Raw genomic sequence first — 16974 nt, 5'->3', positions numbered from 1 at the left:
CAGGAATGTTTGCCCCAGATCTTTTATTTTTTGACTGAATTAAAACCAATCACTAAAACAATTTCTTATATGCGTTTCCATGGTAGATCTGTCTTCTATTTTCTGCACACAATCATGGGGGCGGCCATCTTGCCTCTTACCAGCAGTTCAGAGATTTGCTTTCCAGCTTCCACATGGAGCCAGAAAAACTGCCCGTCTTCTAACAAATACTTACTTTGGAGTTTATCAAGCAACTTGGAGCGGGACACCGTTCCTTTTCCTTCCCACTCTGCCTTTGCTCGCAGGTCTTCTGCGTGACTACACATTAAATACCTGCGATATAAAATTAAAACTTTTGAAAAGTATAAAATAATAACAATAATTTAAAGTAAAGTAGTCAACCAGCGTCAAACCCGAATGGTACAGCTGGATGACACAGACACCTTGTACCCCACTCATGTGAAGAAAAGAAATGGATGACGCTTAATGGGGGGTTATCCGGTAATATATATTGATGACCTATCCTCAGGAGTAGTGATGAGCGGCAGGGGTCATATTCGAATATTTTGTAGAATATTGGCGAATTCGAATATTCGTTATAGTGTACAATTAATTTTTTACTCGAAAATAGACACGGTAATGGTCGCGTAATTTGCGAATATTACGCGATCAATACAGGTGTGGATCAAAAACGAATATATAGCACTATATTGAATATAGTGCTAAATATGAGTTTTTTAGAATATTCGTCATTTTCTTCCATCTGAAGTCTTGATTCCTCCCTGCTTAAGTTGCTTGTGGGCCAATGACTTATTGGCCCACAAGCAAGAAGCAGGGAGGAATCATGTGTCCAGATGGAAGAAAATGACGAATATTCGAAAAACGAATATATAGCACTATATTCGAAATATTCGCGAATTCTCGAACTTGTGATATTCAAGATAAAAATTTGCTTTTCGAATATTCGCACTCAACACTACTCAGGAGTCAGATCCACGCTGATCAACTGTTAGAAGAGGTCAGGTGCTCAATGAGCACTGCGGATTCTTCCTAGGCCACGTAGCCTAGCTGCAGCTCAGCCCCATTGAAGTGAATGGGGTTGAGCTGCAGTACCAAGCACGGCCACTGTACTATGTACGGCGCTGTGCTTGGTAAGCAGTGCTGCAGCGCTCACTGGAGCTCCTGCGAGCAGTGGCCTCTTCAAACTGCTAAACAGCAGAGCCCCCACACCGATCTGATACTAATGACCTATCCTGAGGACAGGCTACCAATATCAAATTCCTGGAGAACCCCTTTAAGTGCACAGGATAATTTTTTTTTACCTGATCTGCACCTCCTCCCTCAGTCACCTATTTCCCTTGCGCTGCAGCTACACCGGTAGCCCATGAAGAGGAGCAGGAGGCCAGGCTGCATGTAGGGCAGGTGACGATGAGAAGCAGTGGCAGGGAAAAGGCCTGTGGTGGAGAGGGATGACTAGGAGGCAGAGGGCTTGTCCTATCTGGATAGCTAAGGGGAAGGTGGCAGCGGCACTCACCTGCCCGGAGTCTTTGGGCGCATGCAGGGTCACCCCTACAGTAACTTCCCACGAGGTTATCGACACTACAGCTGCGGTTCGGACTGAGCTGTAATACCAAGCACAGCCACTATACAACATATGGCGCTGTGCTCTGTATGTTATGAAGAAGCTGCAGAGCTTGTCCGAGCCCAGCGGCCTCTTCTAACAGCTGGTCAATGGGGAACCAGCGACTCTGACCCCCGCTGGTCGGATACTGAGGAGCTATACGGAGGAATCATTCCTGGGAAAACCCCTTCAACCCATTATCTGTGCACGCATGGGCAAATCCATAGGTGAACACTCCTATGGAAGAATCAGAATTCCACATTATATTAGACTGCTGTGGCGGTTTTGCATCCAGTGTACGTGACATGAAAAGACGCCGGGTACAAATACACAGCCGCCTGATGTAATTACCCAATGAAAAGAAACACATACTAAACTGCATCATCTCACCTCCCGAACAAGCAATGGAGCGACCGACTGGAAACCGCCACTCACCCACTCAGGATATGAATCCTCTCGGTATTGTATTTCAGTGGCGTCAGCTCACAGCGCAAGACCTGCAGGGCTTCGAGGACCTTCCCATCTTCTAAGTATTCCAGGTACTTCTGCTGGAGCAGCAAGAACTTCATCCTCTAAAGAAAGGAAGAAAAATTAGGAAAACAGTCATATGCACCCACCCGTATGCAATGCTAGCCATCAAGGCAGGAGAATCCCCCTCCCCCCATGACATCCATAGACCTAATAGTACACGCAGAACAATCAGGTCTACACATGGGTTAGAGGCCCGAAATATGTGGTTCCCTTTCTATTTTGAGGAGTTGCAGAGTTTACATTAAAGTCTATGGACACCTTTGCAATATTCATTTTTGCCCATTGGCTTTCTACGCTTAAAATTAAGGAAGTTTCTAAAGGACCTCAATTTAAGAGTTTCCTATAACGTTTCTGCAGAGTGTGTGCAAGTCCTTCACCTAGATGCTGGGACTGCTGAATGGAAACCGTCCATCAGGACTCTGGGACCCGCTCCAATCTTTACAACGGAGCCTGCAAAGTGCATGGCTGCCCTCTATTCATTCCTATAGGAATGCTGAAAATAGAGTGGCACGCTCGGCTGTTTTCCGAAGTCCTACTGTTATGAATGGGAAGCGCAGCCACCGCTCTATTCACTTTAGGGTTGTAGCGGGTATCGAATTATCGATACCCAATTGATACTTTTGTACCGGTATGGATTGGATTCCGGGATTTGACATTTACCAATACTAGGCTGCACTACTGCACAGCCTAGTATCAGAGAACATGGCGGACTCTGCTCTCAGCGCGCTCCATATTCTCCTCAGCAGCACAGGAGAGAAGTAAGCAGTCTCTCCCTCCCCCCCCCTGCGGCCGCCAATAAGAAGATAGATGGGAGGAGGAGGGGGAGGGGCTGTGGCCACTGCGCCACTAATGAAGATAACTCACCCATTAATACAAATATAGGCTGCGGGTGCCGGCCGCAGAATCACATAGCCGGCACAGGACCTCTATGACAAGGCGCTACAATCCACGGCTGTAAACCCCTCAGGTACGGCACCTGAGGGGTTAACTGCCGCAGATCGCAGCGCCTTGTCAGAGGTTGGGTGTCGGCTATGCGATTCTGCCTCCGGCAACTGCCTCCTGTATTTGTATTAAAAGGTTACTTATCTTGATTGGTGGCGCAGTGCGCCCGCCCCTTCCCCCAGTACTAAAAACATTGGTGGCGCAGTGTGCCTCCCCCAACCCCCCAGTATTATAATTGGTGGCAGTGGCCACAGGGGCTCCGATCGGTTACCATGGCAGCCAGAACGCTACTGAAGCCCTCGCTGACAGTCGGCTCCCTGCTGTTGTGTGCACTATACACAGGGCAGCAGGGAGAGCGTGACGTCCGATTCGCCTTAATAGAGCTCTATCAGGGTGAATAGGACAAGGGATGAAAAGATCCCAGGTTCTAGCCCCTAAGGGGGGAAATAGTTATTAAATAAAAAAAAAACAAAAAAAAAAAATATTAAGTATAAATCACCCCCTTTCCCAATTTTACATACAAAATATATAAACAATAAATAAACCTATTACATATCGCCACGCCCAAAAAAGTGTGAACTATTAAAATATTTTATGCGGTGAACGCCGTAACAGAAAAAAAAAAAAAAAAAACTGCACAATTCGCCATTTTTTGTCACCTTGTCAGCCCAAAAAATAGGATCGGACTGTTCGATCATGGGCCGGACGTTCCATATAATGCGGAATGCATGCGGCTTTTTGTGGTCTTTTTTTTGTGTGGCATCGAGTAGGTATCGCAATACTTTATGGTATCGAAATCAAAATTTTGGTATCGCAACAACCCTCATTTACTGTGGGCTCCGTTCTAAAGATAGGTGTGGGGCCTGCACCCATCAGGATATGGCCCCAATGTCCAAGGTGACACAGCCCCTTTAATCCTTTCGTCCCCTAACCTGCAGCTTCCATGAACACTAGGCAGGTTCTGCAGAAACAGTCGAACGTGTCGGGTGACGTCCTAAATACCCATATTTACCTGATGAGATAAACACTAAGGGTCCATTCAGACGTCTGTAGTGTTTTGCGGTCCGCATATTGCCGGTACTTAGAGGATTCCCATTCTTGTCCGCAGCTGCAGACAAGGACATGCTCTATTTTTTTTGTGGAGCCACAGATGGGAAGTTAGGGGCCGCAGACGGAAATGCGGATGCAGACAGCACACGTGTGCTGTCCGCATCTTTTCCAGCCCCACTGAAAATGAATGAGTCCACACCCGCTCTGCATAATTGCGGAACGGATCCAGACCTATTCTACGGACCTCTGAATGGACCCTCAGGGTCCATTCACAAGTCCACGACTGTTTTGCGGTCCGCAAATCACAGACACTGGTATTTGTGGACCGCACATGGCCGGCACTATAATAGAAATGCATTTTCTTGTCCGTAGCTGCGGACAAGAATAGGACATGTTCTATTTTCTTGCGGGGCAACAGAAGTACGGATGCATCTCTGCATCTTTTGCGGCCCAATTGAAAATAAAAATTGCGGAACGGATGCAGACATGTGAATGAACCCTTAAAGACATGAATAGTGAACTCACCCGTATGACATCTGACGTGGGACAGGACGAGGAGGAGGAATGCTCACTCCCTGAACCTCCAGCGGGTGGGCGACATGGCTGTTAGAAACACAAAAGATGATCTCCGCTAAGTCCAAGAATTTCATCAACAATGGAAAGACTACAACAACATGGCGGCGGTCGGGAGGTCTCCAATATGTTAACCCTTCATATAAATAGTCCGAAATCTCATCACAGAGTGCAAATGGCATTGACTCTGCCCTGTACGCAGTGGTCAGTACTAGACCCTCTCCTGGAGTCCGAAACCTCTGGCACTCCAGCTGTTGTAAAAACCACAACTCTCAGCATGTACACTTGATCGGCTGTTCTAAGAACTCTCACAGAAGAGGATGGAGAGTACTAGGAGTTGTAGTTTTTAAACAGCTGGAGTGCTTAGGTTGCCGACCACCGATTATACACACTCCTATACACCTACTGCAGGGAACATATGACCGGGAACCATGAATGTCTGTACGTAAATGAAATAAAAGGGCAAATACACAATCCCAGAAAGTGAACTCAATAATAATAATAAACTATTTTTATCCAGACAGAAATGGATCAGGGCAATAATGAGTTTGTCGTTTCCACAGAAGAAAAAAAAAAAAAAGGCAGATTCTAGAGATGTTTTTAAGATACAGGCGGCATAAGCGGGTGAGAGATTTAATATAGGGGGTGAAGGAAAGATCATTGTCAAAACATAACACAGACAGTGAGTGCCTAGGAGTGATGGTGGTGTCACACACAGAGGGAGAGAAGGTTTATGTAGGTTAGGGCTCGTTGACAAACGTATTTTGCGTTCCGTATACGGGCCGTATGGTCTGTATACGGAACCATTCATTTCAATGGGTCCGCAAAAGATGCTTACAGCACTGTACGCTGTCCGCATCCGTTGCTCCGATCCGTGGCCCCGCAAAAATTATGAGTCCTGTCCTATTCTTGTCTGTTTTGCGGACAAGAATAGGAATTACTAGAACAGGCCTCCTGTTCCGTTCCACAAATTGCGGAAGGCACACAGGCGCCATCCGTGTTTTGCGGATCCGCAATTTGCAGACAGCAAAAAAATGGCACGGTCTTGTGAACGAGCCCTTAGTCGATGGTAAAAACACAAGTTCAGTTTTTGAAAGATTCAGTTTCAGATAGAGAGGACATGACGTAAGAGATAGTCACTGGTGTTCTGTAATACAGCGGGGGGGGGGGGGGGGGGGGGCGGGGGTGAAGTGTATAGTTGTGTATCAGCACAGAGATGGAAGCCAAATCTGCTGAAAGTCTGGCCGATAGGGGATGTGTAGAGAGAAGAGAGGAGAGGACCAAGGACTGAACCCTGAGGAACCCCAACAGCAAGACGGAGAGGAGAAGTGGAGCCAGCGGATGATACACTGAAACAGTGGCTAGAGAGGAAGAAAAACAAGACTGCCGTGACCTTAAAGGCATTTTACTTATTTTAGGGTAAAAATATTTTCAGTTTTATTCCTTAATTAAAAATATGTTCAGCCATTTGAGATACAGGGGTTAAAATAAAAATAAAATAAATCAGTGTTTTCTTTGAATCCCATCTCCTGGGAAGCTCATCTCTGATCTCCTGAACCTCATAACCAGATCCGTTTGATAATTGAGCCATAATGAGTATTTATAAGGCCAGAAGATCAGTCATCACATGATGGGAGTCAAAGAAAACAGACTGATGTTTAAACCTTGTATCTTAGTAACGGTTGGACATTTTTAATAAAGAGCAACTGAAAAAAGAAAATGGCCAAAATGACTAAAATGCAATAAAAAAAAATGCCCCAAAATGTGTCCATAGCCTTTAAAGGGGTTATCTGGGTTTTGTTTTTTTAACGCCATTATAGATTATATTTTTCCTTACCGGATAAGAGCCGTGCTCCCCGGTCTATATAGGTCGCGGGAACTTCCTTGATACGTGCCGTACATTCGATACGTGGTACTGGAAGTGCTCGCAACCGATTAAGGCTACTTTCACATTAGCGTTTTCAATTCCGCTATTGAGATCTATCACAGGATCTCAATAACGGAAGAAAACGCTTCAGTTTTGCCCCCATTCATTGTCAATGGGGACAAAACAACTGAACAGAATGGAGTGCACCAAAATGCAAGCAACGGTTTTCTGTCTGTGATGTGGTGCGGAGACAGATCGGAATCTGTCCTGACACACAATGCAAGTCAATATGGACGGATCCGTTTTCTCGGTCACAATAGAAAACGGATCCGACCCCCATTGACTTTCAATGGTGTTTAAGACGGATCCGTCATGGCTATAGAAGACAACCGGATCCGTTCATAACGGATGCATGCGGTTGTATTATTGTAACGGAAGCTTTTTTTTGCAGATCCATGACGGATCCGCAAAAAACCCTAATGTGAAAGTAGCCTTAGACTGGGTAGTACAGTATTATAATCCAAATCAACAAGGGCCTGATTAAAACAAAAAAAGATAACCCATTTAAGCCCAAAAGATTGGAGGATGCTGGTCTATAGAGTCAAATGGTGCAAAGAAATCCAGAAGAATGAGCAGAGAGTGGTCACCGTTACATTCAGCCATCAGCAGGTCATTTGTCACTTTGGTGAGGGCAGTTTCTGTAGGATGTACAGTGCAGGAACCAGGCGTCCAGGAGAGAGTTAACAGAGAGATGGCGGATGAGACGGGAGTAAACCAGGCGCTCCTGGAGTTTAGTAGTTAGTTGTGCAGGACGGGTCAAGACAAGTTTTTCTTTTTAAGAATAGGATAGTGACTGAGTGTTTGAAGATTTTAGTAGGCGAGTAGTGACAGATGAGGAGAGTGAGGGACAGGGTCAGAGGTGCATGCGGTAGGGTGGAATTAGTCTCTTCTCAGGTTACACACAGATTAGGAGGTAAAGTGACTTCAACTGCAGACAATAGGAGAAAAAAAAATAAAAAAATAATGTAAAAAGCAAAACAGCAGAGCCAAACCTCCAGGCTCTGAGCTGGAACAGGCACAGACGCCCAGCTACCACTGGTTTGTTATGGTTACAAGAGAGGCTGGCCCTTTAAGTTGCACAGTTGACAAACATCTGTTACCTCACTTCCTGCGTCTGCCCCATCCCCCTCCACAGCGCCCGTATGGACAAATAATAAAGCACTAGAAGTCAAAGACAAAGCAGCCGTCAGCTGATCCAGGGACTCGACGACAGCAGCAGCAGCCCCCCCCTCCCCCCTTACGAGAGTCGGGACAGAGACGGAAAGCCTGGATCCGGCAGGGACTCCAGTATTAACCCTTCTGCTGCCAGGACAAAGTTACACACTGAAAGATCAGATCACGTTATGCCCATATATTTACCGAAAGCAGACAGCTGGCACATTGTGAAAATGCCGCTAGGCGCGCACACAGGAGAAATTGTGAAATTCTGCATAAGGGAACTTTTTGTATAAAAGAAATTAATAATCAATGCTTGTGGCAAAACCCTTGACTCCTTCCTGACGTCTGCCATGTTGGGTCTTTAACCCTTACCGAACCTCCACTGTACATGTACCGTAGATGTCATGTTAACTGTAACCATGGCTGACCCATGCTGAGATCGAGGGAGCTGTTCGTTTGCTGTGGCAAGGCTCTATAGAAACATAGCAAACGTCCCATAGACTGAAATGCCTGTTCACTGCAGTCTATGGGAAAAGCGATCTGATGATCTCATATTTAAGATATATTAAGATATATATATATATATATATATATATATATATATATATATATATTAGGGTTGTCCCGATACCACTTTTTTAGGACCGAGTACAAGTACCGATACTTTTTTTCAAGTAGTCACCGATACCGAATACCGATACTTTTTTTAAATGTCATGTGACCGTTTTGGGGGATCTGTGGATCTGTGGATGACGCACTGTCATGTGGGGGATCTGTGGATGGCACTGTTATGGGGGATCTGTGGATGGCACTGTTATGGGGGACCTGTGGATGGCACTGTTATGGGGGACCTGTGGATGGCACTGTTATGGGGGACCTGTGGATGGCACTGTTATGGGGGACCTGTGGATGGCACTGTTATGGGGGATCTGTGGATGGCACTGTTATGGGGGATCTGTGGATGGCACTGTTATGGGGGATCTGTGGATGGCACTGTTATGGGGGATCTGTGGATGGCACTGTTATGGGGGATCTGTGGATGGCACTGTTATGGGGGATCTGTGGATGGCACTGTTATGGGGGATCTGTGGATGGCACTGTTATGGGGGATCTGTGGATGGCACTGTTATGGGGGATCTGTGGATGGCACTGTTATGGGGGATCTGTGGATGGCACTGTTATGGGGGATCTGTGGATGGCACTGTTATGGGGGATCTGTGGATGGCACTGTTATGGGGGATCTGTGGATGGCACTGTTATGGGGGATCTGTGGATGGCACTGTTATGGGGGATCTGTGGATGGCACTGTTATGGGGGATCTGTGGATGGCACTGTTATGGGGGATCTGTGGATGGCACTGTTATGGGGGATCTGTGGATGGCACTGTTATGGGGGATCTGTGGATGGCACTGTTATGGGGGATCTGTGGATGGCACTGTTATGGGGGATCTGTGGATGGCACTGTTATGGGGGATCTGTGGATGGCACTGTTATGGGGGATCTGTGGATGGCACTGTTATGGGGGATCTGTGGATGGCACTGTTATGGGGGATCTGTGGATGGCACTGTTATGGGGGATCTGTGGATGGCACTGTTATGGGGGATCTGTGGATGGCACTGTTATGGGGGATCTGTGGATGGCACTGTTATGGGGGATCTGTGGATGGCACTGTTATGGGGGATCTGTGGATGGCACTGTTATGGGGGATCTGTGGATGGCACTGTTATGGGGGGATCTGTGGATGGCACTGTTATGGGGGATCTGTGGATGGTGCTGTTATGGGGGATCTGTGGATGGCACTGTTATGGGGATCTGTGGATGGCACTGTTATGGGGGATCTGTGGATGGCACTGTTATGGGGGATCTGTGGATGGCACTGTTATGGGGGATCTGTGGATGGCACTGTTATGGGGGATCTGTGGATGGCACTGTTATGGGGGATCTGTGGATGGCACTGTTATGGGGGATCTGTGGATGGCACTGTTATGGGGGATCTGTGGATGGCACTGTTATGGGGGATCTGTGGATGGCACTGTTATGGGGGATCTGTGGATGGCACTGTTATGGGGATCTGTGGATGGTACTGCTATGGGGTGGGATATCTGTGGATGGCATTGTTATGGGGTGGGGGGATCTGAGGATGGCATTGTTATTTGGTGGGGGATCTGTGGATGGTGCTGTTATAGGGGATCTGTGGATGGAACTGTTATGGGGGGGATCTGTGGATGACACTGCTATATGTCATCCACAGATCCCCCTCATAACAGTGTCCCCCAATACACCGGGCCCCGCCGCTCACCGAAGTATTTATAAACGTGAATCCTTATCCTGTTATTAAGTTGAACTAACGCTGCGCTCTCCCATGTTCCCCTGTATCCCCACAGCACTTACTTAAGCTTCCATAGCAGGCAGAGCGGACGGCACCAGTAACGTCACTCACTGACGTTGCGCGCCTGCTCCGCCTGCTTCATTCATAAAGTGGGCGGAGCAGGCGCTCGACGTCAGTGAGTGACGTTACTGGTGCCGTCCGCTCTGCCTGCTATGGAAGCTTAAGTAAGTGCTGTGGGGATACAGGGGGATACAGGGGAACATGGGAGAGCGCAGCGTTAGTTCAACTTAACAACAGGATAAGGATTCACGTTTATAAATACTTCGGTGAGCGGCGGGGCCCGGTGTAAGAGTACAGTGACTGCACCGGGCCCCGCCCATAGTTACGCCCATAGTATTCTATTTATGTATCGGGGCGGGGTATCGGCGGCTGAGTACCGCCGAGAAAACTCGGAATCGATACCGATACTAGTATCGGTATCGGTACAACCCTAATATATATATATATATATATATATATATATATATATATATATATATATACATACATATACATACACACACACACACATATACATACACACATACACATATACATATATACACATACACACAGCTCAAAAAAATAAAGGGAACACTTAAACAACACAATGTAACTCCAAGTCAATCACACTTCTGTGAAATCAAACTGTCCACTTAGGAAGCAACACTGAGTGACAATCAATTTCACATGCTGTTGTGCAAATGGGATAGACAACAGGTGGAAATTATAGGCAATTAGCAAGACACCCCCCAATAAAGGAGTGGTTCTGCAGGTGGTGACCACAGACCACTTCTCAGTTCCTATGCTTCCTGGCTGATGTTTTGGTCACTTTTGAATGCTGGCGGTGCTTTCACTCTAGTGGTAGCATGAGACGGAGTCTACAACCCACACAAGTGGCTCAGGTAGTGCAGCTTATCCAGGATGGCACATCAATGCGAGCTGTGGCAAGAAGGTTTGCTGTGTCTGTCAGCGTAGTGTCCAGAGCATGGAGGCGCTACCAGGAGACAGGCCAGTACATCAGGAGACGTGGAGGAGGCCGTAGGAGGGAAACAACCCAGCAGCAGGACCGCTACCTCCGCCTTTGTGCAAGGAGGAACAGGAGGAGCACTGCCAGAGCCCTGCAAAATGACCTCCAGCAGGCCACAAATGTGCATGTGTCTGCTCAAACGGTCAGAAACAGACTCCATGAGGGTGATATGAGGGCCCGACGTCCACAGGTGGGGGTTGTGCTTACAGCCCAACACTGTGCAGGACGTTTGGCCTTTGTCAGAGAACACCAAGATTGGCAAATTCGCCACTGGCACCCTGTGCTCTTCACAGATGAAAGCAGGTTCACACTGAGCAAATGTGACAGAGTCTGGAGACGCCGTGGAGAACGTTCTGCTGCCTGCAACATCCTCCAGCATGACCGGTTTGGCATTGGGTCAGTAATGGTGTGGGGTGGCATTTCTTTGGAGGGCCGCACAGCCCTCCATGTGCTCGCCAGAGGTAGCCTGACTGCCATTAGGTACCGAGATGAGATCCTCAGACCCCTTGTGAGACCATATGCTGGTGCAGTTGGCCCTGGGTTCCTCCTAATGCAAGACAATGCTAGACCTCGTGTGGCTGGAGTGTGTCAGCAGTTCCTGCAAGATGAAGGCATTGATGCTATGGACTGGCTGTCCGTTCCCCAGACCTGAATCCAATTGAGCACATCTGGGACATCATGTCTCGCTCTATTCACCACCGTCACGTTGCACCACAGACTGTCCAGGAGTTGGCAGATGCTTTAGTCCAGGTCTGGGAGGAGATCCCTCAGGAGACCGTCCGCCCCTTATCAGGAGCATGCACAGGTGTTGTAGGGAGGTCATACAGGCACGTGGAGGCCACACACACTACTGAGCCTCATTTTGACTTGTTTTAAGGACATTACATCAAAGTTGGATCAGCCTGTAGTGTGTTTTTCCACTTTAATTTTAAGTGTGACTCCAAATCCAGACCTCCATGGGTTGAAAAATTTGATTTCCATTATTTTTTTGTGTGATTTTGTTGTCAGCAAATTTAACTATGTAAAGAACAAAGTATTTCAGAAGAATATTTAATTAACTCAGATCTAGGATGTGTTATTGTTGTGTTCCCTTTATTTTTTTTGAATATATATATATATATATATATATATATATATATATAACATACATACACACTCAGGTCCATAAATGTTAGGACATAGACGCAATTCTAACATTTTTGGCTCCATACACCACCACAATGGATTTGAAATGAAATGAACAAGATCTGCTTTACCTGCAGACTGTCAGCTTTAATTTGAGGGTATTTACATCCAAATCAGGTGAACGGTGCAGGAATTACAACAGTTTGCATATGTGCCTCCCACTTGTTAAGGGACCAAAAGTAATGGGACAATTGGCTTCCCAGCTGTTCCATGGCCAGGTGTGTGTTATTCCCTCATTATCCCAATTACAATGAGCAGATAAAAGGTCCAGAGGTCATTTCCAGTTGCTATTTGCATTTGGAATCTGTTGCTCTCAACTCTCAAGATGAGATCCAAAGAGCTGTCACTATCAGTGAAGCAAGCCATCACTAGGCTGAAAAAACTAAACAAACCCATCAGAGAGATAGAAAAAACATTAGGCGTGGCCAAAACAACTGTTTGGAACATTCTTAAAAAGAAGGAACGCACCGCTGAGCTCAGCAACACCAAAAGACCCGGAAGACCACGGAAAACAACTGTGGTGGATGACCGAAGAATTATTTCCCTGGTAAAAAAAACACCCTTCACAACAGTTGTCCAGATCAAGAACACTCTCCAGGAGATAGGTGTATGTGTGTCAAAGTCAACAATCAAGAGAAGACTTCACCAGAGTGAATACAGAGGGTTCACCACAAGATGTAAACCATTGGTGAGCCTCAAAAACAGGAAGGCCAAATTAGAGTTTGCCAAACGACATCTAAAAAAGCCTTCACAGTTCTGGAACAACATCCTATGGACAGATGAGACCAAGATCAACTTGTACCAGAGTGATGGGAAGAGAAGAGTATGGAGCAGGAAAGGAACTGCTCATGATCCTAAGCATACCACCTCATCAGTGAAGCCTGGTGGTGGTAGTGTCATGGCGTGGGCATGTATGGCTGCCAATGGAACTGGTTCTTTTGTATTTATTGATGATGTGACTGCTGACAAAAGCAGCAGGATGAATTCTGAAGTGTTTCGGGCAATATTATCTGCTCATATTCAGCCAAATGCTTCAGAACTCATTGGACGGCGCTTCACAGTGCAGATGGACAATGACCCAAAGCATACTGCAAAAGCAACCAAAGAGTCTTTTAAGGGAAAGAAGTGGAATGTTATGTAATGGCCAAGTCAATCACCGGACCTGAATCTGATTGAGCATGCATTTCACTTGCTGAAGACAAAACTGAAGGGAAAATGCCCCAAGAACAAGCAGGAACTGAAGACAGTTGCAGTAGAGGCCTGGCAGAGCATCACCAGGGATGAAACCCAGCGTCTGGTGGTGTCTATGCGTTCCAGACTTCAGGCTGTAATTGACTGCAAAGGATTTGCAACCAAGTATTAAAAAGTGAAAGTTATTATTCTGTCCCATTACTTTTGGTCCCTTAACAAGTGGGAGGCACATATGCAAACTGTTGTAATTCCTGCACTGTTCACCTGATTTGGATGTAAATACCCTCAAAATAAAGCTGACAGTCTGCAGGTAAAGCACATCTGGTTCGTTACATTTCAAACCCATTGTGGTGGTGTATAGAGCCAAGAATGTTAGAATTGTGTCGATGTCCCAATATTTATGGACCTGACTATATATATATATAATGATTTACAATCCTCACTGTACTCCAATGTTTATTTCGTTGTTTCATTCTTGAAATGTTACTAGATTTTCCCCTTTACTTATGTTTTTATCCATGATTTTTTTTTTACCTTGTGTTTGTTACCCTTTATAACGCAAAATGTATTATGATTTTTTTTGCTTATTCATTTACTTTCTGATGCTAAAACCCAAGTAAATGACTTTTGAAACTAAAAATTTAATAAAGACCATTTACCAAAATGCCCGCACTAATAAAATATAAATGCATTTATCAGTACAGCATTAGAGCTCTAGCACACAACCGTATTTATTTTGCGGTCCGCAAAAAACAGATCTGCAAAAAATACGGATGACGTCCGTGTGCATTCCGTATTTTGTGGAACGGAAAGGTTGACCCTTAATAGAACACTACTATCCTTGTCCGTAACGCGGACAATAATAGCACATGTTCTATTTTTTTTTTGTGGAACGGACGTTCGGAAACAGAATACACTTTGAATAACTTCAGTTTTTCTTGCAGACCCATTAAATGAATGGTTCCGCATACGGTCTGAAAGAAAAAAAAAAAAAACACACACTGACACTGAAAGAAAAAAAACGTTAGGGTGCACGAGCCCTTAAGTTGTTAAAAGTGTTTCTCAACCCCCCAAATTCTTATTTTAACTTTTTAAAGTATTAAAAACACAAGAAAAACTACATACGGGTAAATCAAAATTTGGTATTGCTGTGATCTGACCCGGAGAGTGAAGATAACGTGAGCGGCAGAACTGAATTTGGTTTGTAATGGAAAGTAAATCAAAAATGACCAAATTGTCATTTCTTGGTGGCATCACCTCCCCCAGGAAAACAATAAAAAAAAAGTGATCGAAAAGTCCTATTAACCTAAAATGTTAGCAAAAAAATGCAGGTCGCCCGGTATAACCAGGGCTGTGGAGTCGGTAGATAAATGTTCAGACTCCTCAGTTTTATGTACTTCCAACTCAGACTCCTCTGTATTAATATGCGAATGTATTTTATACATTCCTTGAGGGAAAGAAACGCAACCTACCACAGGACTACTGGCTGGGAAGCTGCTTTCTCCTTTGTGTGCTGATCTTCTGCTGAAGATCGGGCAGTGGGAGGATCCAGGAAGGGGCATTTATTCTAAAACATGATTTTCCTAGGAGAATCCCATAGTCATGTTTAAAGTTTAAGCTAACAATCAGAGTTTACAAGTTTTTATAGCCTTAGCTGAATGACAGCAGTTTTTCCAATGTTTTACAGCTTCAGTCTTGAGCTATTGACTATCCATTCCCTTCACTTATACAAGTCTCTAGTCCTGCAAAAAACATATTTACTTAATCCCTTATCAGTGAGAGGCTAGGTTACACATGGACGCTGCGTTCCCTGTAACAGCGGAACACAACACAATGGAAAGTATAAGTATTGCAGCTCCTAATTGTGCGTTGCGTGCCATATAGTGAAGCACATGAAAAGCTTCTTCACGGTCACTTAACGTGTTCGTTTTGCGGTTACGTGAGGCACTGCATGCATTGGCCTTTATTCTTACAGTAGAGAAGTCATTAATTATAACTTTTTGTGAATTGGGACATTTAAACTTGCTTTTTTTTTTTTTATTCCAATCTAAATTTAGTAGGAGTCGGTGCATTGTTTGCCGACTCCGACTCCAGGTACCCAAAATTTCCCCCGACTCCGACTCCTCAGCCCTGGGTATAGGTGTCAGAATATGATAGAGATTGAGATGCAAAGAAAATATTTTTTCAAGCAGCGATGTGAACGCAAAAATAAAAAAAGTTGTGGCCTTTGAAGGAGTAGAGGAAAAAAAATAAAAAATACGAAAAATGCAAATACAGAAAATGGCTTTAAGGGTAAGGGGACTAGCATCAGCACAAAAGATGTGATCAGCGACCAGCAAGCGTTCACTTGTTTAATCGCCTCCTCGCACTGCGTATAAATCCACCGTGGAAATTGGCCTACATTGTGGACCTTATGTCGGCAGAGTGTTGGTTTGTGCTGCGGATTTCACCCTCTGCAATGATGAACCTGCAGTGGAAATTCAGCCGCACAATAAAGGATCACCCATCATAGCAGCCCAAAGACAAATCTTCAAGTTATTCCCTCCCCATCTATAGGATCAGTGGGGATAAGACCACTAGGACCCCTGCAGTATCAAGTACCCCGAAATGAAAGGAGCGGTTGGTGGAGCGTGCCCCGAGCGGCTTCATCTATCCCTCTATGTGACTGCTGAAGGCAGAGTACAGAAGGAATGAAGGGGCACGCTCGAACAGCTGCTCCATTTAGGTAGAGGTACGGGACCCCCGTTCTTGTGATTGTAGGGGTCCCAGTGGTCAGGCTCCCACCCATCTAATTCTCATCCCCTAACCCTGTGGAGAGGGGATAACTTTTTAAAACCGGAATACCCCTTTAACATGGTACCACGATCTCTAGCAATGGTGTGACACAGCCAGGGACTTGCTAAAATCCAACCGATCAGATAGTAGGGACCAAAGACCCAATAATTCATCATTCATGAGCCAAGCTCCGAAGGACTTAAAGCTGCTCCACCTCAGACCGTAAAACAGTCACATGAAGGCCTAGGTCAGCTGAATGTAATGATATCGCGATCTGCAAAATACCCTCATTGTCCAAGATGAGACAACCCCTTTAATACAAGGCACTTACTAATGTATTGTGATTAATCCAGCCTGCAAAGGAGGTAATATGGATAATGTTTTCCATCACATTATACAGTGCTCGTACCCAGGCGTTACGACCACCCTGTAACCCAGCAGTGGTGGTCGTGCTTGCACACAACAGGAAAAAGCACTGGTCTCTCTTGTCGCTGGGAACGTGGCAGTGCTGATAGGCCGGCACCTTTTCCTACAGTGTGCAGGTACTAGATACAAGCAGCGTATAACCGGCAAAGGAGGCAATATGGACAATCACAATACATTAGTAAGTGCCATTTGCTGAAGTGAGAGGACCCCTTTAAGT

The 16974-nt window shown here is 45.6% G+C and overlaps 1 protein-coding gene across 1 annotated transcript in view; it reads right to left on the bottom strand.

Annotated features, from left to right (window-relative positions):
- Nucleotides 1-16974, bottom strand: part of WDR26 (WD repeat domain 26) — a 47048-nt gene that overhangs the window by 14844 nt on the left and 15230 nt on the right. Inside the window, exons 4-6 of the mRNA XM_040430567.1 lie at nt 4649-4726; nt 2036-2172; nt 215-312 (exon numbers count right to left, since the gene is read on the bottom strand). Coding sequence (XP_040286501.1) covers nt 215-312; nt 2036-2172; nt 4649-4726 — 313 coding nt within the window. The remainder of the gene's footprint in view (nt 1-214; nt 313-2035; nt 2173-4648; nt 4727-16974) is intronic.

This window comes from Bufo bufo, chromosome 4 (genome assembly GCF_905171765.1).
Source record: "Bufo bufo chromosome 4, aBufBuf1.1, whole genome shotgun sequence".
Lineage (NCBI taxonomy): Eukaryota > Metazoa > Chordata > Amphibia > Anura > Bufonidae > Bufo > Bufo bufo.
Note: the sequence above shows the minus strand (reverse complement) of the source record. Positions and strands in the feature narration are given on the sequence as shown.